Here is a 27,100-nt window from a genome sequence, read left to right on the forward strand (position 1 = left end):
GCCTCTGAGCAAAGAAGGCAATGCATCAAGCCTCTGAGCAAAGAAGGCAATGCACCCCTGTTTCCAGGCTCCCTAGAGAGAAAAAGCAATAATAAAGCACTCTGACCATAAGAAGTGAACTGGCTTACAACTATTCCAGTGCTATCATCTATGCTATTGGTATGATGCCCACTCTTGCTCAGACACACATAGAGTATAGAGTGATTCAACAGCTCCCACAGTGAGTTAAGTCTAAGAGCATGTCTTGCTATGTTTCAGTGTGTCTTGGAAGCTTTTCTTCATCCTCTAGGCTTCTGATTATCTCACTTCATCACATACTGGTTGTTGAATTTCCAGCTTCCATTGATAATCCACAGAGTGCCAACTCAGAGGAACTGAGGGGTGATGGGAACTCAGATGTTGCTGCCCTGACTTTTGATACTGCCCTCCTTGTTCCATTGGTGAGATTTAAGTGGTACCTTTCCATTGAGTGCCATCTGTGGACAGAACTTGATGCGGGATGACACATAAACTGGATTTGTTCATGCTTCCCAGAAGTGCAGTGCTGTATATGTACTGTCATTTATTTATAATAATTTGCCTGTCTCCTGAGGTATGTGCTTAGCAAATGCAACCATTTAACCATAGCAGTATCTAATGACTATCCTTGGAATTTAAGTGTTATTTTTAAACTACCAAGTCCAAGAATTTCTCAAAAGACAAGAGATGTGCACTGCTATGAGCCTCCTTCATAAAAATCTCAAGGCTACTTGGCACCATGGATTAAATACTTAAATCTGTCTTTATTTCACCTAGAGATGGAGAGTTGGTTATACATGATATGATCCACTATGAGGAGTTTTAGGATCTTGGAGACCTTGTCAAAAAGCCAAACTTGATATCAGAGTTCAGATCTCTTAATAGCAAACATTGTTGTATTATCGGTGCATAAACATCCTTGCTCCCTACACTTCTTAGATATAAATCCACATGTCAGAGAGTGAGCCTGCCATTACTGCTATGCTACAACCTCAAATTACAAAGCAATACTAAGAAAATATCATATCTGCTTGAAAAATCTCCCTTGGAGAGTTTCCAAGTGAAAAAAAAAGTCTCTTTCAGGACTTAGGTTCCTGTGGCAACTTCTACAAATATTAGAATAAACTTAACACTAGACTTTGTAAATTCTCATTTTGCTTGACCATGAAAGTTCATCATCATGAACTTGATGTTCAAAGGAAGATCACTCAAGTGTTACTAACGTTCTTGCTGGAGGCCAGCCCAAATTAAATTGGTACCAATTCTATGTACCCTGGAGATTATGATTAACTATCTATCTATCTATGTGTGTTAGTTTCTCAGTTGTATTTAACTCTTTGAGATACCATGAAATCTTTTTCCTCCCATGAAGAAAGAGAAGGCCAACTGCTACTTTGTTTGCTTTCCCCCCACTTTACCCCAGAGTTAGAAGGAAGCCATATGCCAGAGGACAGATATCCTCTGTAGCCTGCCAGGCTCCTCTGTCCATGAAATTCTCCAGGCAAGAATCATGGAGTGGGTTGCCATTTCCTTCTCCAGGGGATCTTCCTGATCCAGGGATTGAACCTGGGTCTCCCACACTGCAGGCAGATTCTTTACTATCTGAGCCACCAGGGAAGCCCTATCTATAACTATCTATCCTATCTGTCTTCTCTATCACCTATCACTTATCTATGCATTTATTATCTATGTATCTATCATCTCTATGTATCTATGCATCTATCATCTATGTATCTATCTGTATCTATTAATCTATTATCTATCAACTAACTATCTACCTATCATCTCTCTCTATGCTGTGCTGTGCTTAGTTGCTCAGTTGTGTCAGATTCTTTGCGACTCCATGGACTGTAGCCCGCCAGATTCCTCTGTCCATGGGAATTCTCCAGGCAAGAATATTGGAGTGGGTTGCCACGCCCTCCTCCAGGGGATCTTCCCAACCCAAGGATCGAACCCAGGTCTCCTGCATTGCAGGCAGATTCTTTACCATCTGAGCCACTAGGGAAGCCCTCTCTATATCTATCTATCTATCTATCTATCATCTATCTATCCTATCTAATCTATCTTCGATCTGTATCTATCATATCTATCTCTCTGTCTATCTATCATCTGTCTTTCTTTGCAGGTCTACGCAGTTAGGTGTGCAGATTTTTTTTTTCCCTGCAGCTCACTGGCAGGAGGGGCTGTGGGGGGGGTCCTTTCTCCTCTCTTTCACTCACACATAAGATTGCTTTCAAATTAAAATTGCTGCTTTCCTGGGGAAAAAAAATTCTGAGAGAAATCAGTAGCTCAAATGTCAGGCAGAATTGAAATAATTAACTAGAAATTTAGAATTTTATAATTAATACGAATGAAATATCTGCTCTTACCAATAAATTATGGAAAGAGGAGAGAATTTATTATGAAAGAAGTCAGAGATGCAATTACTAAGTGCTCAAAAATACTTGTTGAATTGAACTGCAAGTCTCTCTCTTGACATGCCCTTCTTAATTTAACTAGAAGAAAGCAGCAGTAAATAAATGGAGGGGGTGGTCTATGACTATGATGTTAAAATGAATTGTTAAAAAGCAACAATAGGGGGACTTCACTGGCAGTCCAGTGGTTAAGGATCTGCCTTCTACTGCAGGGGACACAGCTTCGATCACTGGTCAGGGAAGTAAGATCCCACATGCCGCAGAGCAACCAAGCTGGTGTGCTGCAATTACTGAGCCTGCATGCCAGAACTAAGACCTGACACAGCCAAAAATAAAATAAATTTTAAAAACTTTTTAAAAAAGCAATGATAGGGACTTCCCTGGTGATCCAGTGGTTGAGACTTTGCCTTCCAATGCAGGGGGTGCAAGTTTGATCCCTGGTTGGGGAGCTAAGGGATTTCTATGTATTAACTTTATACCGTGTGACTTTACTAAATTCACTGATTAGCTCTAGTAATTTTTCTGGTGGTATTTTTAGGGTTTTCTATATATAGTATCATGTCATCTTCGAACAGTGAGAGTTTTATTTCTTCTTTTCCAATTTGGATTCCTTTTTTCCTTTTTCTTTTCTGATTGCCATGTCTAAGACTTAAAAAACTATGTTGAATAATAGGGGTGAGAGTGGGCACCCTTGTCTTGTTCCTGATCTTAGAGGGAATGCTTTCAGTTTTTCATCATTAAGAATAATGTTTGCTGTGGTTTTGTCATATATGGCCTTTATTATGTTGAGATAGGTTCCTCCTAGGGTCTTCCCTGATGGCTCAGCAGTAAAGAATCCACCTGCAATGCAGGAGCTGCAGGAGACATAGGTTTGATCCCTAGATTGGGAAGATCTCCTGAAGAAGGGCATAGCAACACACTTCAGTATTCTTGCCTGGAAAATCCCATGGACACGACTGAAGCGACTTATAAGCACCCACACATGCAGGTTCCTTTTATGCCAACTTTCTGGAGAGATTTTTTTTTCTTTTTTTTAAAATCATAAATGGGTGTTGAATTTTGTCAAAAGCTTCCTCTGCATCTATTGAGATGATCATATGGTTTTTATCTTTAAATATATTAACATGGTGTATTACATTGATTGATTTTCATGTAGTGAAGAATTCTTACATCCCTGGGATGAACGCTCCTTGATCATGATGTATGATCCTTTCAACATGTTGTTGGATTCTGTTTGCTAGAATTTTGTTGAGGATTTTTGCATCTATGTTCATCAGTGATACTGGTCTGTAATTTTCTTTTTTGTGTGATATCTTTGTCTGACTTTGGTATCAGTGTGATGGTGGCCTCATAGAATGAGTCTGGGAGTTTTCCACCCTTTGTACTTTTTGAGAAGAGTTTGAGCAGGATAGGTGTTAGTAGCTACCAATTTGACAAGAACTAACTAGGTGCCAGGCACTGAAGTAAACACTTGCTATGTTATCCACACAGCAACCACACAAAGTGGGAATTATTAATCTCATATGATAGATGAGGAAAATGAGACTCAGAGAGGTGAGTGAGGTTCTTTGCCCAAGGTCACAGAACTAGGAAGTGACAGAGATGGATCTCAACCCAAATGTGTCCTACTCTAGGGCCCATTGGGTTTACACTGCATCTCCCATGGTTAGGCTCATGTATTGTTTCTGCAAGTGGAAGCAGATCTTAATAGCTCCATTTTATAGATGGAGACATTAAGGCATAGGACAGAGAAGTATTATTCCAAAGAGTCTAAAACATTTTCCCTTCCACACAATCTAGCTTTCAAAGGGAAGAAATGAAATAGAGAATTAGCCTTCTTCACTAGGCTTCTACCTTAGAAAAATCTCTACAAGGGGAAATTAGTTGTAATGACATACGACCTCACAGGAGGTGGCATGTAAGATGAACCAACTTGCTGTGGCAATACCACACTGTGGCAGAGATGAAAGGGGAACACAGATCTAAGCTGTACCTATTAAAAAACAGTAGTAGGCAGGCAGAAATCCATGCTTTAACCCTGTCTCCATACACTTGTTTTTAATGAACTAATTCCACCATGTATTGATGCCACAGTCATTTTGAAGCTGTACAAAGTGCTTTACAGGATTTGCAAGGCTTTAAAATACCTTTGAGCTTAGAATTTTAAAGTGTTTCTCAGATATTATATGATGGGAATTATGCTTACTTACCAATGGATAAATAAGAAGTGAGAGGTTAAAGGATTTACCTCAAATCACAAACGCACAGCTAGGAATAGAATCAGCCTCTTAAATCTCAATTCTGGGCCCAAACCTCTAGATGGGTGTGCTTTCAATCTCTTACAAACTGTAGAACCTTTTGAGAATTCTGATATTGGGAAGTACCAAACTATTTACACGATGAATCATCATTATAAGCTTTCAAAAGAATTTTTTTAGAAAACAACCATTACAACCAACTTAAAGCTGTGTCTCATTTTAAGCTTCTGGATTTGTTAACTTTAAGGAAGGTAATTAGTTCTAAGATAAAGGCAGATGGCCCCCATTATCCTACTTTGTTTAGAGGATCCTAGATCATTTCTGGGATCAAGGGGGCTGCTTTGAAAACCTTGCACTGACTAGCCTGACATGGATTAGGGATTGGATTTGGCATCAGGAGCCTTGGGCTTGAATCTTGACCCTGATTTCCTTTAGCCTCATTTTTCTCATCTGCACAGTGGGGATAGAGCCAATATCACATACAGAGTTGGGGTGAGAATTCAAGGACATAGGACATGGGAAGTGTGAGAGCATTTTAGGAGGCTGTAGAGTAGGATACAAATATCAAGTAGTAGTCTAGTAGTCTAGCCATAACATTTTATGGCTATAACATACCTAATTGAGAAGTATCTCTGAAGGCTCAGTTTGAAATGTACTAAGAAATGGATTAGGAATAGTGTTCCTTACATGCATGACGAAGCATTCCAAAGGCATGCCAAATAAGCATATTTGGCAGCAAAATTGAGACATGTCCTCAAATCCAAAGTTTGAATATAGATGCTGCTTAGTGTCAAAACGGCCCTGTATAAGATGCGTGGGAGGGGGAGTCAGTTCCCTTCTCAGATCAGGGCACATCTGACTATCAGTCAGGACCTTATGTCAAAAAAGATGGTGCATAGAAGTGGGCAGGCCAGGAATGAAACAAAAGCATCCCAGAGCCTTGGAAAGAATCCAGACAGAGTCTGAGCAAACTGTGAGCTGCAAAGCAGAAAAAATATTAGAAATGATTAATGTCCCTTCTCTTTACCTGTTCACCCCCATTTGCTTGTCCTGTTTTCACCCTCTCCTAGCTCTTTATTTCTGTCTGTACCACACAGCCTCTGGTCTCCAAAAAATACCCAGTATTTTCTCACCTTGGTTCCTTTGCTCACACTGTTTTGTTTGCCTAGAATTCCCTTCTTAGCACTCTTCCCAGCATTTCTTCTCAAATAAGAAAAATTCTGGAATGTCTTTTTACTCATTTCCAAACCCAAGTCTACACCATCCTGCTAGGCTGTAATCAGTTCTTATCTCCTTTGAACTCAGAGTTTCTCTCATGACCATTGTCATTTTCTTCTTGGGGCTGGTAGTTATTTTATGCTCAGTCTTGGTTTTCTTACTTGGCTATAATTTTCCTCAGGGAACTTATAGTTATTGGCACAGTGCCTGCCACGGAATAGATGTTCAAGAAGTTATTTTAGATGAATGAACAAATGATCATCATTGTTTTCAATAAGCAGGCCACCATCATCTCTCACCTGGATTTTTGCAACAGCCTAAGTAATCTCCCCACTACTTATCCCACTCTAGTCTATCCTTTTCATTATCACAATATATATCTCATAAAATTACTTTCATTATGTTACTTTCTTATACCCAAGAACCCTAAATAATGTCCTGCTATACAGAATAATGTGCAAATTCTCCTGCCTTTCTCTCAAAACTCTTTGATATCAGTTGAATAGAGTCCTTGCTGTTTCCAAGTCTTTGTATATGTTGCTGCAAGGTTTAAGTTACATTGATCTCACCTCTATCAGGAAGCCTTTCCTCACTTCTCTATCTCTTGTTGTCCCTCTTTTATAATTGTGTAACATTACTCGCTGACCTACACATGCTGTAACATACCCATATTTTCTTATATTATTATGTACCTGTCTCTGGTATACATGTTTTGTTTTCTCAGTGGGACTGCAGACTTCACAGCTTCCCTTGTTCTTTCCACATCAACTAGCATAGCAAAGGTCTGAGGACCTGCTAGGTCTTTAGTTCATATTTTCAAACATTTGTCAATTTATTCCTTGATTATTCCATTTGGCTTTTCCTTTGTTTCCTTTCACTGTCTGCCACTATTTTGAGGGGCTTATTATTCAGTTCATACCTAAAAGACAAAATTTACCTGGTAAGAACAGTTTTTTTTAAGAAAGCCCCCACCTACTTTCAATATTTTCAGAGCAAATCTTACAATACCCTAAGTATATCTTAGCTTGCTGTCTTTGGAAATATCTTATCACAAGATATCAAATTTATAAGAAATAACATGACTATTTGTTTTTTATTGCAAATTCAACAGTTATCAAGTGCCTAGTATATGTGAAGAGCTTTAAAATAGAATCTTTATGATTTAGAGAACAATATATTCTTCTTTAACACAAGAGAAATGTTCTCATGGTCTTCCTATCAATAACTAGATAACTGTTAACCTTACTTACTGGTTTCCCAAAACACAGTATATTCTTAGACTCACAGATAAAGACTTGAGTAATAAGAGAAAAGCTACTTGCATCCTATCCAAGGACAACACATGAACAATATCCCCATTCAGAGAATTTTTCTCAACAAAGAGAAAACAGCCAAAGGAGAAGATAGAAAAGTTGTTGAAAAAAATTACTCAGGATCAACACTTCCAAAGAAAATGTTTCTGTAAAAAATTACAAAGTCTCTTTTTTCCCTCTTGTTGCTCAATATTTCAATAATATCTTTTTTTCTGCCTATGTCTCCAAACATTTTTTTCCATGTTCATCTCTCTTCCATTATCTGATTCTACTGAGTTTGTTCATTATTTTCAATTAGTGTGTATGTGTGTGGTGGATGGGGGGAGAAACAAACTTTTCCCACCCTGCCTACATTTCATGGGAAACATACATACTTTGGTCATTTAACCCTTAAGTTCTCACCCTTTTCCGGAGAAGGCAATGGCACCCCACTCCAGTACTCTTGCCCGGAAAATCCCATGGATGGAGGAGCCTGGTAGGCTGCAGTCCATGGGGTCGCTAAGAGTTGGACACAACTGAGTGACTTCACTTTCATGCATTGGAGAAGGAAATGGCAACCCACTCCAGTGTTCTTGCCTGGAGAATTCCAGGGACGGGGGAGCCTGGTGGGCTGCCATCTATGGGGTTGCACAGAGTCGGACACGACTGAAGCGACTTAACAGCAGCAGCAGTCTCACCCTTTTCTAATCACTCTCTTGAGCTTAGGTGTCACCAACACCTAAAACTCAAAATTTCCACGACTGTACTCATAATCTTCCTCTGGATTCTACCTAAGCCTATTCTTGCTGCTGTTTTCTTTATCATTTTAACAACTTTGGGCTAGAAAGTTGAGAGTCACTTTCCATTCTTCTCTTTCCCCACCATCCACACCAAATGAGTTACAAACCAAATCCTGACAGTATCTCTTCTATCCACTTTTTCTCATACTCATTGCCCTTGGTCCTTAATATCTCTTGCCTAGATTAATGTCCCTTTCTCTAGCATCTTCCTGGCTAACCCATCCTATATATTGACAGTTTTCTTAAATCTAAAGCTAGTCATGTTACTCTCAATCAGAAACCTGCCATAATTCTCTACTGCTTATGAAATAGAACACACGATTCCTTCATCTGACATTCAAGGCCCTGTGCAATTTAGCTTCCAACTAACTTTTCTAGCCTTTCTTCCTGATGCACTAAATGTTCCAAACATATCCAGTCTTTGTGGGATTCTCAGAGTATCACTCTTTCTACTTCTTCCATGTCTATACTCAAGATATTCCCTCTGCCTCCCATCTCTTTCCCTATGCTTGCCTATCCTCCTTAATCTTCAGACACAGTTCAGATCTCACTTCCATCAAATAACCTTCCAAGACTGAGTGACTTCCTATATCTACTTAGCATAGTTCTTTGTCACTAGTATACCCTAGAGATGTTTGTTGAATTGAAATCACATAAGAGCATGTAAACTTTAGGGAAATCATTGCCTAAAGAAGACAGGGAATGAAACAGGCTGAAAACAGGTTAAACAGGAGAGGTGGGCAAGAGCTTGATGCCAGAGCCTCCTCCTTTATATTCTTCAATGTGCAGCTAAATCTCTATTTATCTCTGTGTGCATGTGTGTGTGCTGTGCATGCATGCATATGTGCACACGCCTACCTACCAGGTTGTTCATCTATTGAAGAACATATACTTGGGTATGTTCCTGGGAGTGAATCTACCAGCGTGTATCCATGGATGTATACCTTCCCATGACTGTGCCCCTATAAACTCCTGGTTCAAATCCTTGTCACAGTTTTCTGTTTTAAAATGATGCTCACATCTAGCAGAGTGGCACAGTGGATGTGTGCTGGGTCCATAAAATGATGCTCAGGTTAAATGTGATATGAAGTAAAATAGGGACTTCTAAAATCAGTTCTAAGCATATAAACCATATGGTTTACAGGCTTCTGAGGGTTGCTAAGGGAGTTGCTGTATTTAAATGTGAGGAATTAGTATCAGGATTAGCCCATAAAACACAATAGGAAAATGTACCATTGCTAAAGATATTTTAGTTTCCTTTGTCAGAAAATTGTCACAAAGCAGTTGACCCTTGAACAAAATGGATTTGACTGTTCAAGTCCACTTACAGGTGGAATTTTTTCAATAGTAAATACTATACTACTACATGATTTGCAGTAGGTTAAACCTGCAGATGTAGAATCTTGAATATGGAGGAAGCACATATAAGGAGGAAGTCCAAATACAGAGGGCCAACTACAAATTATATACAGATTTTGGTGAGTGGAAAGTTGCTGCTCCTAACCCCAGAGTTGTTCAAAGGGGTCAGTTGATTTTGTTAGTGTGAGGCACTTGACTGCCATCTGCAGGAAAACTGTTAGACTAAATATCTGTATCTATCTTCATGATGTCTACTTTGCAAAAGGTATCCCCTTAGGCATGCAGCCTCACATTGTGTACAACCTGCACAGCTTTACGTGGTGATCCTGCCTAGTAGCTAGTCTAGAAATGGTAGAAGTTTTCTACCTCATTTACTGGAGAAGCTCCTTCTGATTGGAAACAAAATGGCCATTAGAGTTCCCTGCTAAGTAGAGACTCCATGTTCACTTTCCTGATCAGAGCATTTTCAAGCTCAGGGCGCTGATCTGATTAGAGGCATTGGTAAAATAAATTAAGGCTTTTCCTCTAACTAGTAGAAAGCTATTTTGGATAAAACTTGGACTGCCAAGGGGACATCAAAGCTTAATTGTTGCTTCTTATTCCTCACAAGAAAAGGAGAACCTCAGAATAGTCATATTGACATCTACCTTCAAATTCAGGTGCCAGATACAGGAGAAATTTGACACCAAGATAATGAGTCAGGAGCTTTTCAATTGTGGTGAAAAGAATACCATAAATAAATTAAATTCTGATTAACAGTTAAAATTAGTGAAAATCGTGCCAAGTAGTTAAACACAAAACCTTGCTCTCTATATACTATAACATTCTTTAGTATTTGTGTTTTAATAAATTTGCAGTTTAAAACAACCTGACTAGATAACTCATCATTCTCATTTTTATCAGGATTATACATATAACTCGAGACTAGTAATTCAAATTCACATGATCAATACATGAGTGCTAATAATATGTAGGGTCCTTCTGGGTGGGTTAGAAAAAACTACAGCCTTCTGGGAGGATAGGAGGCAGCCCTGCCTCCCATAACCTATTGGTAATGCACCTGCGTCATTAAGTCCAGCTTTTGAGGGGTGAGTATATTAAAACTTACCTGCATACCTAAAGAAAGAAAGTGATGATGGCAAATATCATGGCACATATGCAAATGATACTAAAATAAGCCAGTATTTGCATATTTTTATTTTTGAAATATGTATTTTAAATCTAATTTTTCACTAAGTCTTTATATTTTTCATAAAGTAGTTCAGCCACCATGTATGGAGTGGCATGAAGTATGTTAGGCCCTAAGAGCCTTATCTTTATAGCCTTAATGGGACACAAGCTGATAATCTCAGTTCATGAGAAGCAAATGAGAAGCAGAAGTTTGTACAGGGTGGTGGTACAGGAGTCCAGAAAAAGGGCACCCAACCCAGATGGGATACTGGTGAAGACTTGCTAGAGAAGACTGCTGAACTGAACTGAACTGAGTCAGCTGCACATTACTGGCTTCATTTAAGAGTCACAAAAGCTAAGCTATAGAAAGATTAAGCAGTATGCTCCTTATTACTGCTGCTGCTGCTGCTAAGTCGCTTCTGTTGTGCCCAACTCTGTGTGACCCCATAGACAGCAGCCCACCAGGCTCCCTCGTCCCTGGGATTCTCCAGGCAAGAACACTGGAGTGGGTTGCCATTTCCTTCTCCAATGCATGAAAGTGAAAAGTGAAAGTGAAGTCGCTCAGTCGTGTCCAACTCTTAGCGACCCCATGGACTGCAGCCTACCAGGCTCTTCCATCCATGGGATTTTCCAGGCAAGAGTACTGGAGTGGGGTGCCATTGCCTTCTCTGGCTCCTTATTACACAGCTATATAAAGAGGAATCAGGAGTAGAACCAATGTGAAGTACCTCCCAATCCAAGAAAGAGTCAAAACTATTGAATGTCTGGTTACAAAGTATCATTTTGATTTATTTCAGAAATAAATTTTATTTGAGAAAGTTCCATACTTACATGCCTCTTAGTCACATACATACATTAGAATATTAGAAAAATTCAGGCACACCAAAATAATCCAAATCTGTAGCCTCTTAGGATAGCTAATCAACACTTATGCCATAGTCCTGGCAACCTCTAGTTCTTAATTTTGTGGTTGCTACAGCTTGCAATGCAGGAGACCTGGGTTCAATCCCTGGGTCGGGAAGATCCTCTGGAGAAGGAAATGGCAATCCACTCCAGTATTCTTGCCTGGAGAATACCATGGACAGAGGAGCCTGGTGGACTACAGTCCATGGGTTGTAAAGAGTCAGACACAACTGAGCGACTCACACACACACACACACACACACACACACACACACACACACACACAGAACCTGCTACAAGAAGATGTATTGCATAAAAATCAGGCATTAGCTCTAACTTCCTTGGGTACCAACTTTAAGAAACATGAGTCATTCAAATCATTCTCTAAAGTTCTTCCATCACTAAAGGCAGAAGACAAAAGCACTGCTAATTAAATGTGTAATTAGGGTTTATTATAACTAGATATATTAGTTTAAAGTCTCATTCACCACTGCTTTGAATTGGTTTTGTCCTGTCTTTATTTGTGCTTAATTGTCCTATTTATGTGTTTAATTTTGTAGGATACTTTATATTCTTTTTGGATGCAGGCAGAGTATGCATTCTAAATAAATAATAACAATAGATTACATTTATGTAGAATTGGCTCTTCTATGTGCTGCATGTGCACATTAAAAAAATTTTATTGGAGGATAATTGCTTTACAATATTGTTTTCTGTTTACAATATTGGTTTCTGCCATATATCAACATGAATCAGTTATAGTTATACATATGTTCCCTCCCTCTTGAACCTCCCTGCCACCTCCCACCCCATCCCACCTCTCTAGGTTGTCACAGAGCCCTGGGTTGGGCTCCCTGTGTCACACAGCAAATTCCCACTGGCTATTATTACTCAGCTATAAAAAAAGAATGCATTTGAGTCACTCCTAATAAGGTGGAAGAACATATTGTTTAGAGTAAAGTAAGAGTAGAGTAACCTATTGTATAGAGCCTATTGTATAAAGTAAGAAAGAAAAAGACAAATATTATATATTAACACATGTGCATGGAATCTAGAAAGATGGTACTGATGAACCTATTTGCAGGGCAGCAAGGGAGACACAGACATAGAAAATAGACTTGTAGACACAGTGTGGAAAGTACAGGGTGGGATGAAATGAGGGAGTAGCATGGAAACATATACATTACCTCAAAAGCACATTTTACAGTACCCTGGGGCCCCTTACAAAATCAATGTGCATGATACATTTATACCCATTTTATAGGTTTTGGAACAATTTTACTGTTTTAAATTATTACAGAAGCTTACAGTTATATATTAGCTTTTATTACCTACTTTTAGTTCTATCTACAATTTACTTGTGGTGTCCTTAGTCAGGAACACAATCCCCAATAACAAAAATGTTTCTACAAGCAAAGACAGTGTACAAACTACTTTATGACAACCTACTTTATAAGACAGCTGTAATACATTCTTGGGGTGGGTGAGGAAGGAGGAACTCTCTAGAATGACCATGTTTGCAGGACAGTATTATCTAGTTTCTGGAATATTAGGTCAAATTTTAAACTCTGACTTTCTTCTTTTTATTATACAGCATGTTCCTACATCACCAGCACCCTTGCTAAGAAGCCAGTACTAAACAGGGAGTACAAACTCACTTTCCTATTAGCTTAAAATAAAGAATTGGGAAAGTAGGTCAGTTACAGATCCAAATTAGCATAGATAAGGACTAATGAAATACTTCTTGCATTTGTGTTAAATATTAGGCTTTCATTTGACTTTATCGAGAAAAACATTAAAAGACTCTACTGCTAAAAAGGTTTTTTGAAACACTGGACTAGTGTTTTAAAAACACTCCAAAGGTCCCTTTCACAATAGTCTATGGGTCTACAATACTGAAGATAAAAGGTTTCAATGGATTCCCATCATGATTTCTTATTTTTCTCTATAGAAAGTCCCGTGGTATGAAATAGGAAAAATATTGAAGAGAAAGCACATTAGGCTCTTACAAAAGTGGAATGTGGCCAAAGAAGGCCCAAAACAGTAGAAAAGGGACACTAGATAATGCAATTATTTTCTTCCATTTTTAGTTTTAGAAGTTTTATTTGGAATTTGGTATACAAGGAAATTAAAAGTTAGTGTTTAATTACATGCCTTATCAGCCAACCCTCTGCTTCAGTTATTATTTTACTAATCAACAGCTCTCCAATGGTTGCACCTTATCACACGAATGATACACACAATTGTATAAGTTACCTTCAAAGTTTCAATAGGACTTTCTTCAATCCACTTTATTTTCCACAACATTTCAATCTGTAGTCTACAATTTTATCAAAGTGGCCTTTACTTCTAAGTCCATATACCTCACTCTCCTGTCTATAGGCACCGGCCTCACTTGCCCAACTGAAGCATAATTCTTCTTTACGCATACCATAATTTGGCAGTTCAGTTCAGTTCAGTTCAGTTCAGTCACTCAGTCATGTCCGACTCTTTGAGACCCCATGAATCGCAGCACGCCAGGCCTCCCTGTCCATCACCATCTCCCGGAGTTCACTCAGACTCACATCCATCGAGTCCGTGATGCCATCCAGCCATCTCATCCTCGGTCGTCCCCTTCTCCTCCTGCCCCCAATCCCTCCCAGCATCAGAGTTTTTGCCAATGAGTCAACTCTTCGCATGAGGTGGCCAAAGTACTGGAGGTTCAGCTTCAGCATCATTCCTTCCAAAGAAATCCCAGGGCTGATCTCCTTCAGAATGGACTGGTTGGATCTCCTTGCAGTCCAAGGGACTCTCAAGAGTCTTCTCCAACACCACAGTTCAAAAGCATCAATTCTTTGGCGCTCAGCTTTCTTCACAGTCCAACTCTCACATCCATACATGACCACTGGAAAAACCATAGCCTTGACTAGATGGTCCTTAGTCGGCAAAGTAATGTCTCTGCTTTTCAACATGCTATCTAGATTGGTCATAACTTTTCTTCCAAGGAGTAAGCGTCTTTTAATTTCACGGCTGCAGTCACCATCTGCAGTGATTTTGGAGCTCCCAAAAAATAAAGTCTGACACTGTTTCCACTGTTTCCCCATCTATTTCCCATGAAGTGATGGGACCAGATGCCATGATTTTTGTTTTCTGAATGTTGAGCTTTAAGCCAACTTTTTCACTCTCCACTTTCACTTTCATCAAGAGGCTTTTTAGTTCCTCTTCACTTTCTGCCATAAGGGTGGTGTCATCTGCATATCTGAGGTGATTGATATTTCTCCCAGCAATCTTGATTCCAGCTTGTGCTTCTTCCAGCCCAGCGTTTCTCATGATGTACTCTGCATATAAGTTAAATAAGCAGGGTGACAATATACAGCCTTGATGTACTCCTTTTCCTATTGGGAACCAGTCTGTTGTTCCATGTCCAGTTCTAACTGTTGCTTTCTGACCTGCATATAGGTTTCTCAAGAGGCAGGTCAGGTGGTCTGGGATTCCCATCTCTTTCAGAATTTTCCACAGTTTATTGTGATCCACACAGTCAAAGGCTTTGGCATAGTCAATAAAGCAGAAATAGATGTTTTTCTGGAACTCTTTTGCTTTTTCCATGATCCAGCGGATGTTGGCAATTTGATCTCTGGTTCCTCTGCCTTTTCTAAAACCAGCTTGAACATCAGGAAGTTCATGGTTCACGTACTGCTTAAGCCTGGAGTGGAGAGTTTTGAGCATTACTTTACCAGCGTGTGAGATGAGTGCAATTGTGCAGCAGTTTGAGCATTCTTTGGCATTGCCTTTCTTTGGGATTGGAATGAAAACTGACCTTTTCCAGTCCTGTGGCCACTGCTGAGTTTTCCAAATTTGCTGGCACATTGAGTACAGCACTTTCACAGCATCATCTTTCAGGATTTGAAATAGCTCAACTGGAATTCCATCACCTCCACTAGCTTTGTTCCTAGTGATGCTTTCTAAGACCCACTTGACTTCACATTCCAAGATGTCTGGCTCTGATCACACCTTCATGATTATCTTGGTCGTGAAGATCTTTTTTGTACAGGAGACCCATGGTAAACACCAAAATTATCATTTTAATTAGTCTTAACATTAGTCAAGCTGATTAAGGTGAGGGAGAAAGCCACAACAGTATCCAAATTATGGGTAAGAGAAAAGTTATGTTCTACTCAAGTCTGGCAGGAGGGAAATCGTCACAATAAACATTAATTGTTAGTGAGAAGGGCACCAACTTGTTATTCTGAAATCAATAATCTTGTTTTATAGCTTCATTTACTTTCCTCTCTGCTGTTTATGCTTAGCTGTTTTAATAATACTACATCATGTTTTCCTTTTATACTGCAAGGGAGATGTACAGTGATGTAAGTAAACCATGAAATAGTATGTTAAAAGTAGATAATAAATGACACTTATTAATGACAAATGACACTTATTAAAGGAAAGTTAACAATCAAGGTAATTCTAAAATAGGATGTGGCCACTACTGTTAGAGTCGGGATTTGGAGGATGATGCTGAAGCCACTTCAGGAGAATGGGAACTCAGTTGACAAAGCCCAGGGTTACTGAAAAATTTTCCTGATTTCAAACATCTCTACTCAGAGCCAAGGAGGTGAACAGAAGAGCCAAGGAGATGAAAAAATTTTACTCAGCGGGTACCTTTCATTTCCTGCCTCAAGTTGCAAAATCCCGGAAGAGAACATTGGCTGCAGCAGAAAGCAAATGAATGAACATCCAGGATTCTGAGTGTTCTTAGTTGAGTCCTGTGAGCAGTGCTTCTAGCCTCTCCTGCTCCTGGAGGCAGGGGCCAAGCTCAGTCCCCATGCCCATCACTTCTTGTTTCAGAAGAACTCACCAAAGCTCTGGGTGGGAGCATCACGCTTATCTCTCAGCATCCCACAGTATCATGTGCCTCGCCTTGTGTTGCTATGAGGGAAACAAGGCAGTGGGAATCCCTGTTCTCAGGGGCCAATATCTCTCTTACAGGCTCTTTAAAAGCAAAAGATTTAAAGGGCAAATACTTGTAACACTTTGGAAGATGAGAATCTCTAAGTGCTACAGATAAGGCTGAAGATTCTGATCTTAATACTGCATAGTTATTGTTTAGTTGCTAAGTCGTGTCCAACTCTTTTGTGACACCATGGACTGTAACCCACCAGGGTCCTCTGTCCATGGGATCTCCCAGGCAAGAATGCTGGAGTGGGTTGCCATTTCCTTCTCCAGGGGATCTTCCTGATCCAGGGATGGAACCCAGGTCTCCTGCACTGGCAGGCTGGTTCTTAACCACTTAGCCACCCAATACTGCATTACATTTGCCTTTTAAATTACTGATTCAACCTTGGTTGGATTGTACAAATTTTATTAACTCTCTTAATTTTCTATATTGGGTTAATGAAAGCTGGATAAATTGAATAGCCTATCTCCTAATAATTGTTGATAATGTCCTCACACATAGGTATTTCCCTTCTGGGTAGGAGGTACACAGAAAAGCATGATTCTGTAACTTTGTGTTAAAGAGACAAAGCCATCAGTGCATTTTTGCATATGGCTAAAAAATAGTCCCAGAAACTTAGATTTTCCTTTTGGAAATTTAACAGTGAGTCTTCCCCAAACTCAAGTCACAAACCTAGCTGGACAAATGAAATCTAGATGACCAAGTAAATGTGAGTTCAGTCTGCTATTTATATATGAGACATTTTGTTTGTGTAGACACAACAATTGTGTACACATAAAATGTATACTCTCATTGCTTTATACCTCTAATACATCCCTTAATAGTTATGTTTCAAGCACATGTTTAGCAAGGATATCATACAGGTAGATACATTTTAAGCTAAAATTAATTAGGGTTTACTGGGCCGGGAAGATCCCCTGGACAAGGGAATGGCTACCCACTCTAGTATTCTTCCCTGGAGAACTCCATGGACAGAGAAGGCTGGCGGGCTACAGACCATGGGGTCACAAAGAGTCAGACAGGACTGAGTGACTAACACTTTCATTTTTTTTCACTTTCAAATACAGTGTAGAACAATGCACATGACCTAATGATTAAGTGAGGGAGGTGACTGGGGTAGGAGGAAGCTTGAGACATAATTGCACATTCCCTAACATCTTACTATTGTAGACTATAAGCATGTAATCAGAGGAAATAAATGGGGAAAATACATGAGTAACTATCTCTTGATTGGTCGGTTGCTATATAATTTTTATTTACTTTTTGGAAGCTTTCATGATTTTCCACATTTTCTGAAATTAGTATATATTTCATTATTTTATTGCATTACATTTTTGTTTAAGAAGAGGTATGCTGAAAGAATCGACTGAGTAAATGCCTTGGTAAAGCAAGCTGGGAAAGCAAATAATCACTCCCTGTACATCTGTTTTGGTAACTGGGTCCCTCATTTACTAGTATTGCTTCAAGGAAATCTCATCTATGTGATTTTGCCCACCATGGATTCCTCAGTGCTAAGCAAGTAGGGACACAAAAGAGGCACTTAGTGTAATTAAAAAAATTTCTAAACCCTTTAAAAAACTGAAGCATAGTTAGTTTACAATGTGTTAGTTTCAGGTGTACAGCAAAGTGACTCAGTTGTGTATACACATACCTATTCTTTTTCAGATTATTTTCCATTATAGGTTATTACAAGATCTTGAATATAGTTCCCTGTGCTATACGGTAGGACCTTCAATTTAATTTTTAAATAAGTAAATGAAGTTTAAAATTTGGAAAACATTGAGTCTTATTCTCTGCTTATAAACCTGACTTGGAAATTGTATGTATTTGTAAGAGCCAAGCCCTTTATCACTCTATAAGAACAGACATTTAAGTGAGCACATGATTAGACAACCACTGTCAGAACACCATTATTGAACTGGCTAAGCTCCTTCTCAGCTAGGTAGGGGTGTGTATCTAATTTGAAAATTAGTAGTAAGAATGTCATTGCTTTAAGTTTATCATCAGCTCTTGAAGTTAGTATTAGAGAGGCATAATAATACAGCTAATTCCCAAAGTATTTCTGTTTGGTTTGGAAAATAAGTATATAATTTTTTCCTTAGAAGCTTTTCCTTATTAATTCTGTTTTCTATGGACAGGATTTGCCTTTCCTGAGTGTACACCCTGACTGATGGATGGGAGAGGTTAACCAGAAATGGGCCGGGGGGCAGAGAGAAGCCAGCCTGGAATTAAACATTGACTACGCTTCAGCCTACTTGGTGGTTCAGTGGTAAAGAATCTGGCTGCCAATGCAGGAGGCATGGGTTCCATTTCAGGATCAGGAAGATCCCCTGGAGAAGGAAATGGTAACCCACTCCAGTATTCTTGGCTGGAGAATCCCATGGACAGAGGAGCCTGGTGGGCTACAGTCCATGGGGTGGCAGAGTTGGACATGACTTAGCAACTAAACAACAACAAACTCTTCAGCTTCATGTTCTGAATTTAAGGTTCACTGGTGTGCGTGCCATGCATGCTAACTTACTTCAGTCGTGTCCAACTCTTTGCAACCCTTTGGGCCTTAGCTCACCAGGCTCCTCTGCCTTTGGGATTCTCCAGGCAAGAATACTGGAGCAGTTTGCAATGCTCTTCTCCAGGGATCCTGCTCTCCTCCAGGGGCTCTTCCTGACCCAGGGATCGAACCCACATCTCTTAGTTCTCCAGAATTGGCAGGCAGGTTCTCTACCAATAGCGCCACCTGGGAAGCCCTAGGTTCACTGGTTCTAGAATGATATAACCTTTTCTTTGTGTAATAATTTCTAGTCTTTAGAGTGGGGTGGGTAGAGAGGGTACTTTTTCTTAAAAGACTGGTCTTTTTTCTCATTTTTGCTCTTTCTTTAAAAAATTTCTTTAGGGGAATAAAGTTCAAGGCTGTTGGTGAGATTATGGCCAACTTGCCTTAGGTTAGGAGGGTTTCTCTTTTTTCCTCTTAAATTTCTTTTTTTTTTTTTCCAAACCCTTTGAGTGTGGAGAGGAATCATTATTAATTTTAGTGAAGTTGAGGGTATCTCTTATGATGGAACTTTTTTTCTTTAGAGGGAGCACCTCTCTTTAGGTTTGGAGGACTTCCTTATTTTTTTTTTTAAACAGGTGTTGTGGACAGGAGCTCTAAGGGCCACTGACTTTAATGAGATTGGGGAGCCCTTCTCAGGAGGATTTCTCTTTCTTTCTTTAAAATAAGTAATCTATTTGGAAGAAGTAAGATTGGGAACATTTGTCTTTGAAATAATTTCTTATTTTCCTTTTAATAAAAAAAAAAAATATTTGAATGCTGGAAAATAGATAAGGTACTGGGGTTCCAGTGAGACTGGGTGCATCTCCCTTTGAAGAAGCTTTAGAAAGAGCTTTTGTGTTTTATTTCTCCTTTTTATGGGGGGTGGGGTAGGTTGATTATCAGAAATAACATTCATTATTTTCAATAAGGCAATGGTTCACCTCCCCTATGAATTTCTTCCTTAAAAAAATTACTCCTTAATTTATTTTCTTCTTTCTCCTCTTCCATTTTTCCCTCCTTTCTACCCCTCCTTTTCCCCTGCCATCCTTTCTCTCCCTTTCCTCCTCCTCTTCTCCCACCTCCCTCATTCTTTTTCTTTCTTTCTTTGGAGAAAAAAATGTTCAGGGACTTTGATGAGTTTGGGAGCTTCATCATTCCCTAAAAAGGAGATTTCTCTTTTAAAATGTTATTTTCTTTCTTCTTTCCCCTTTAATTCTAAATGCATTACTTGTTTTGAGAAAAGGGAACTTTGTGGAGACTGAGGAAATCTTTCCGTTAGAGGACTTTCTTGGTCTTGTTTCTGTTTCTCTCTTACCTTTCCAAGTTAAAAATTTCTTATATTAAAAATAAAGCTTTGGGGTTTGGATGAATTCAGGTCACCTCTCACTAGAAGGATTTCTTTTTCTTTTTTCCTTCTTTTAAAAAAATTGTTTGCATTTGTTTTCATTGTGTTTTGACAGAAAAGTTCATGTGTCTGTGAGATTGGAGCTTCTTTTTAAGAGGATTTTGTATTCATTTCTTTGATATTATCCCATCCACCAACACACGTCTTTCCATCATTAATTTTCTTTTAAATCTTCGAAATCCTAAAGAAATTGTATTTTGAAATAATATTCATGTTCTTGGTGAGGAAGGGGCATCTCCCCTTATTTATTTATTTGTTTTTCCCCCTTTCATGGGAATTAAACATTCAGGGGATTTGGTAAGATCAGGAACCTTATCCTTTAATATTTCTTTCTTTATTAAGTTAAAATGTTTGCATGTATCTGGGTGGAGGGATTCATAACTTTCATTGATTTTGATGATTTTGAAAGTATATGCCCTTGAAGAGATTTCCCCTTTTGTTTTTCTCAAAAGAAAAAAAAAATGGAAGTCAATAAAATTTATTTTTCTTGGTGAGGTTGGAGGGCCTTAAGAGGATCCTCTCTTTTAAAATTTATTCATTTGTTTGCTTATTTGTGGGAAGGTAGTAGGTTTATTATCATATAGTTGGAGGAACAATCTTATCTTTTTAATTAAGATATAATTCACATACCGTCAAATTCACGACTTTACAGCATACAAGTCAGTGCTTTTTAGTATATTCACAGGCTGTGCAAACATCGTGCTTGTGCTCATCATGTCCTACTCTTTGTGACCCTTTGGACTATAGCCCACAGACTTCTCTGTCCATGGGATTTTTCAGGCAAGAATACTGGAGTGGGTTTCCATTTCCTCCTCCAGGGGATTTTCCTGACCCAGGGATGGAACCTGCATCTTCTATGTCTCCTGCATTGTAGGTAGACTCTTTACCACTGAGCCACTGGGGAAGCCCCACCTAATTTCAGAACATTTTTATTGCCCTCCAAAGAAACCCTATACCTTTTAGCTATCACCCACACTTGCCCTCCCATCCCCTTCAGTTCCTGGCAACCACTAATCTACTTTCTGTCTCTAAGGATTTGCTTATTTTGGACATCTCATATAATTAGAAGAGATGACTGTAGGGAGCTTTGATGAGATTGGTGGACATCAACTTATTTTTGCACCCATAGGTTTTGTGAGAGACTGGGCATGGGCCATGAGGTGCAAATACAGTTTATAAGTTTCAAGAAAATTTTAGGGTGAAAAATACTTTTTACCTTGAGATGATTTCTCATTCATTCTTTTCATTAAAATTTTTCTCTTGGGGATATGTTTCATGGGCTTTGTCGAGGGAGAGGAGCTCTTCCCTTTAGAATTTTTTTTTTCTTAAAATAATTTTCAGGGGAGTTTCATTATCTGGGGTCATTGCCCCTTCCTTTTTTAAAAAATTTGTAAATTTGTTTCTTCTATTTTGAGAATAAGGTTTATTTGCTTTGGTGAGGGTGGGGGCATCTCCCTTTTGGAATGGCTGCTTTCTTTTTTAAATGCTTTACGTTTTTTCCCACTTAGAGGATTATAGTAGGCAGGCTTTGGAAAGATTGGCAACCATATCCCTAGCAGAATTTCTATTTATTTTCTTTCCAGAAAAAAAGGCGGGCTTCTTTGGGAGTAATAGATTTGGGGTCTTGTGCCTCTTCTCCTTCCTTCTCAGGCTCCTGTTCTGTGATGGTCTCCTCTGGGAGCATCACACAGGGAACAGCAATCACTACTTTGGAAAAAAAATCAAGGCTAATGGAATGTCAGCTTAAAAGTTTTTCTTAAACAAATGAGCATCTTGTGTGTCACAGAAAGGCATATGTTGGATTTTTTAAAAATCTATAATAGATAAATTGATAGTTATACCCTATTAGGTGTCACTGGAGGAGGAAATGGCAACCACTCTAGTTTTCTTGCTTGGAGAATCTCATGGACAGAGGAGCCCAGTGCATTACAGTCCGTGGGGGTCACAAAGAGACACCACTGAAGCGACTTAGCATGCATGCACTCATGAGGTATCACATTCTATTTTTGCTCTCTCCCACCCTGCTGCCTTCTTCAGGGGAATAAAAGAGTTAATAATAATGCAGAGGAAAGCATTCTGCAAACTATAGAGTACCATAATAGCAGTGGGCATTACATAATCCTTGTTATAATGCCCCTGAATGCTTTCCTGGCCTCTGTGGATTTTCTCCCTTTCCCTGGAAGCACTGGGTAACTGATGGCTCAGCCGTCCCTGTGCCTTTTGGACTGCAGATCCGCAGAAGTCCCACTTGGAGATTTTAATAAACACATAAGAACTGTATTCTCAGAAAAGAAAGACCACTGGCCAAATATCTCATTATCTTTTTTAGAACATCCTGCAGCAAATGCTCAGGCGCTCTCAGAATATACCAAATATATCAGATGGTGTCATCAAAACCTGGAAAGGAGGGGGGAAAGAGCCTAAGAGGAAGGAAAGTAATTTCATCCTGACCTTCAACAGGTTAAACATTCGAATTTACAATCCTGAAGCTGTTTACAGTCACTGCAGATATTCTGTTCACTTAGGGAAAAAAAATGTATTACCCCTGAAATCAACAACATCATTAGTCTGCTGCTGCTGAGACTGCAGGGAATAAGGACACTTTCCAAATCAGTTTTTTAATTGTTAGTAATTTGCTTCTTAATTATGATTCTAACATTCATTCTGAAAATGGAAAGATTGACTGCATTTCCCCAAGGGCTATATATTCCAGGCTATTTAAATAAGCATTTACTTATCCCTCTGAAACAAGTGAGAATGCATTTTTTATTCATTCACAGAAGCAGTCTCTATGTCATTGCTGAAAATGGAATTGATAGGTTTCAAGCTTCAGCAAGTGTTTATTGAGCAAAAATAGAAAGGGCTGAATTGTATTGGGCACTGGGAAGGAGAGATGGTATCTACCTTTGAGAAGCTCAGTCATAGGTAAGATAATAAAGCATTCCAGTAAGAATTACCAGGTGTCATATAAGCAAATGCCTGCTGCTTTGTAAGAAAATGTGTGCAAAAATACCAAGAAACTGTTCTGTTATGGTTTGGGATATAATGGTAACTGCTGTGTAGTTATTAGGCGTGAGGGATACAGAGGCCCCTCTCCACCCTAGAAATAAAAGCCACAAAAGTGTATTTCATCAGTCACCTGTGTGGTGTGATTATAACTTCATAGCTGATCAAACCCAATGAATAAAAATACATATGGTCTTTTTTCAACCACAGTTGAAGGAAAGGAAGCAAATATGGTTCACATGTAGGACCCCCCGCCCCACCCAAGAGAGTTATAGCATTGTTGAAGAACCAATTCACACGTCTTTACTTACACTTGCTGCCACCAGGTGGGAGACCATGGCTCATTTCCTGGAAATTAAACCATTTCAGAAAGGAAGGAAATAGATTTGGTTCACAGACTGTTATTCTGGTAGCTATTTGGAAAGAAAATACGAGCCCTCTTTTCTCTGTCTTTACCTTTATGCTTGTCATAGATTTGCAACCAGCAGGTTCAAAACCCCCAAAGAGAGCAGACCACACACTGGAAGACCTTTTTTTAGTGCAGTACTGGTCAGCAAAGTTATCTGGGAGAAATTTGCAGTCACATTCAAAGCCTTGGTTTCACTCATTTTGTCCTTTGATTTATCAGGCTAGTTTCATGCTACTGGTACTGACTGTGCTTACCATGTAGGATTTCATTGTATGATGAGAGCTATATATTGTTTTGATCTCTAAGATTCTGTGTGTGTGTGTATACATGTGTGTGTGTGTATATGTATGTCATTCCCCAAGCTTGCCTCAAGAAGGCAGTGTCTGAGAACAATGCAACAAAACCCTAGATAAGATGGCAGCCTGTTTGCCTTGAATGTTAAGATCCAAGTCAGCTGGTTATGGGTGCTATTTGCCTGAGGAGAATGCAGCCGAGAATGGTCCTATCACTGAAGATCAGGTGTTTTCATCTGCACCAGGAAATAATTGCATAGCAACACCTAGACAGTTAGAGAAGTGTTTGCTCCTGGCAGTTTTAGCATTACCCAGATTTTTGCATCCTTCAAAACTCTCTAGGGTTCGTGTATATGGCCCTTATCACAGATGGGAAGAAACTCACTCTACAAGATAAGTGACGGAACAAAACCAGCTCTACTTGGCAAAATCAAACTGGAGGGAAGTGGTCTTTGTCACCTGCTGAGACGGCCAAGTACCTGTGGGCCAGCTGGCTAGCATGCCTGAATGGACGCTGTGTGGAGGAAGCTAACCTGGTTCCCCAACCCTGATGCTCCTTATCTGTCTGGCAATAGAAATTTTCTTGTCAAGCTGGTGAGAGATGCTTTCCCTCTGTCACAGGGCTCATCCCTGGAGCTCCCGGCCTGCAGTCAGTCTTTCAGAGGCCAAAGAGGCCATACATTCACTGACCATCCTGGTAATTAAGCCTTCAGGTGTCAGTTTCTCAGTCCTGCTGTTGGAATCTCAAGAAGGCCACAAGTCAGGTCAGCCTTATTGTTCTCCTTCTTATCAGCTTTATGCAAACTCTTCCAAAAAGACAAGAGCAAGCACCTGGTTAGGGTGACCTCCCAGGCCCAGCTGCCCTAGAGATCACTGCAGGGAAGGGCTGCAGGAGGAAATGGTGGGGCATGGAGATCCACCCTCTGTGAAAGCGGGATTGTTGGATTATTTTTTTAATCTTAATCTCCTGCAGTTTTATTTCTTTCTTTTGAAACCTGTGCATTTTTTCCCCCTGTGAAACTTTTCCCTTCATTGTTTCTCTTTTTCAAAAATTCAAGCCTCCCTATTCATAACTCAGGAAGCAACCAGCGCTTCCATTTCCATTTCGAGATGACAACCTCTGTCCCCCAGTCCCCTACATTCTACAAGTGTGTGGTCCAGAGTGACAGGATTCTGAGCCTTGTCCCTATGCCCTGCTAAGCAGCAGGTTGGTATGGTGTGTTGTTTCTGTGTTTTGTATTGCTTTTCTTTGGGGCGAAGCTCAATGAAGGTGTATGTATACATTATTACGATTTTCACAATCTTGTGGAACGAAGTTTAGGAAAACGAGGAGTAGGGGGATCACAAAGAAAGCATGAGAGACAGACTCCTGAAGATCAGACACCGTTTTCGGGGTTTCAAGGTCCAAGGAAAGACCGAAAACCTTCTTTTTCCCCCTCCCCCCTTAGCAGGAGGATCCCCGTGAAGTGCAACATTTACAAAGGCGTCTCTGAAGACTGGAAGAGAGGAGGGTTCCCATTCACACGCTCTCAAATATCAACTCCTATTTTCCTGTCTTTAAACCAGGACTCCTGTACCATTCCAACTGGCACCAGTGCGGGATGCCAGTCGCCCGCTTGTGACGCGGCCCATCACTGTAACACTGTGTTTGCACCTACCTGACGGGAAATCCTGCAAACAGATGGAATGGTGGCTTCGACGCACGCATGCTCTCCCAGTCCTCTCGGGCGAACCCTGCCCTTCCCCTGCAGTGCGCGTGGGCGCCGCCCAACCCCTAATCCCCACCCGAATCGAGTACCAGCGCCCAGCGGGCAACAGAGACTCCGGGCCCTTCCCTGGAGCGCTGCCAGTTGCGCCCAAGCTGAGGACTCCCTCCCCAGTGGCAGGGAGGGGGTCAATCAAACGACTGCGGCTCCACAGCTTGGGCCTCTGCGGCAGTGACCGCGGCTAATAGGTGTATTCCACTGCCCCCACTCAATCCCATCCCTGGGTACCGTGGACCGGCCGCTAACACCTCTCTAGGTCTCTTTCGCTCCCTGGGTCGTCTTCCTCTTCTTTTTCAAGATATAGGCGCTCACCGCACTGTCACTTCTCATAGGGAACACTGCTCTGACTCCCAACCGGTGCTATCATCCCCGTTTCTAGCTCCCCCCAACAGCCCACTCTCACTTCCACATGTTGCTTCCCACCTCCCAACCGCTTCCCTCTCCCCTGGGCTCCCACATCCCCGCATCTTTCCGAGCATCTTTGCTAGTCCGTGGCAACCAAATGGGATGCTAAGGGTGTCCAGAGTCCCGAAAGCAGGATAGCCATACGGCCTCGCCTGGTTACGAGCCCTCCCGCCCCAGGGGGTCTTCTTCTTACCTTTATACTGGACAGTGGCACTGGCACTGGTGTTCGCGGCGTTGGCGAGGTCCTTAGACCCTTCTCTGGAGCGACCACCGGACACTGCAATAAATGTGGTGCTGGGCTCTGCTCCAGACGGGACACTTGAGCCGGCTCAGGGCAGGACTCTGTGGCTGGTTCTCTGGCTGGTACTGGGGCCGGCTCGGGGGCCGGTTCTACGGCTGGTACTGGGATCGGCTCAGGGGCTGGATCTGGGGCTGGTTCTCTATCTGGTTCTAGGATCGGTTCTGTGTCGAGTTCTGAGGCTGGTTCTGGGGTCGCCTCCAGACCAGGTTCTGGAGCAAGCTCGGGACAGAACTGCGGTGCCGGTTCCGGCGAAGGCGCGCAGAGCAGCCGAGGAGCCCGCGCCGGCGGCGACCGCAGGAGCGGCGGCTGCGGCGGCGGCCACGGCGGCGGCGGCTCTGGAGATTCCGCGGGTTGCTCTCCATCCTGAGGCGGGGCAGTGCCCTGGGCCGCGGCAGCTCCGCGGTCCATGGCCGAACACCGCCTCAGGTCCGGGCAGCGGGCGCCCTTGAATTCGGAGGGCTAAAGTATCCTCGGGCGCCCCGCCCACCCCAGTTCAACAACCCCTTTCAAGGTGCCAAACTTTCCCCCGCCCCGCTCCATGGCTGGCTCTGCTCTGAGGTCTAACAGGGGGATGCTCGGCGTCTCCCAGTGCTGGAACACGCCCCTCGGTGAGCGCA

General features: G+C 40.9%; 1 protein-coding gene across 1 annotated transcript in view; it reads right to left on the minus strand.

The window, feature by feature from the left end:
• The window catches only part of DGKK (diacylglycerol kinase kappa), a 176,039-nt gene extending 149,148 nt beyond the window's left edge, over window positions 1-26,891 (minus strand). Inside the window, exon 1 of the mRNA XM_052662711.1 lies at window positions 26,376-26,891. Coding sequence (XP_052518671.1) covers window positions 26,376-26,891 — 516 coding nt within the window. The remainder of the gene's footprint in view (window positions 1-26,375) is intronic.
• Between the last annotated feature and the right edge of the window lie 209 nt (window positions 26,892-27,100).

Source organism: Budorcas taxicolor, chromosome X (assembly GCF_023091745.1).
Source record: "Budorcas taxicolor isolate Tak-1 chromosome X, Takin1.1, whole genome shotgun sequence".
Lineage (NCBI taxonomy): Eukaryota > Metazoa > Chordata > Mammalia > Artiodactyla > Bovidae > Budorcas > Budorcas taxicolor.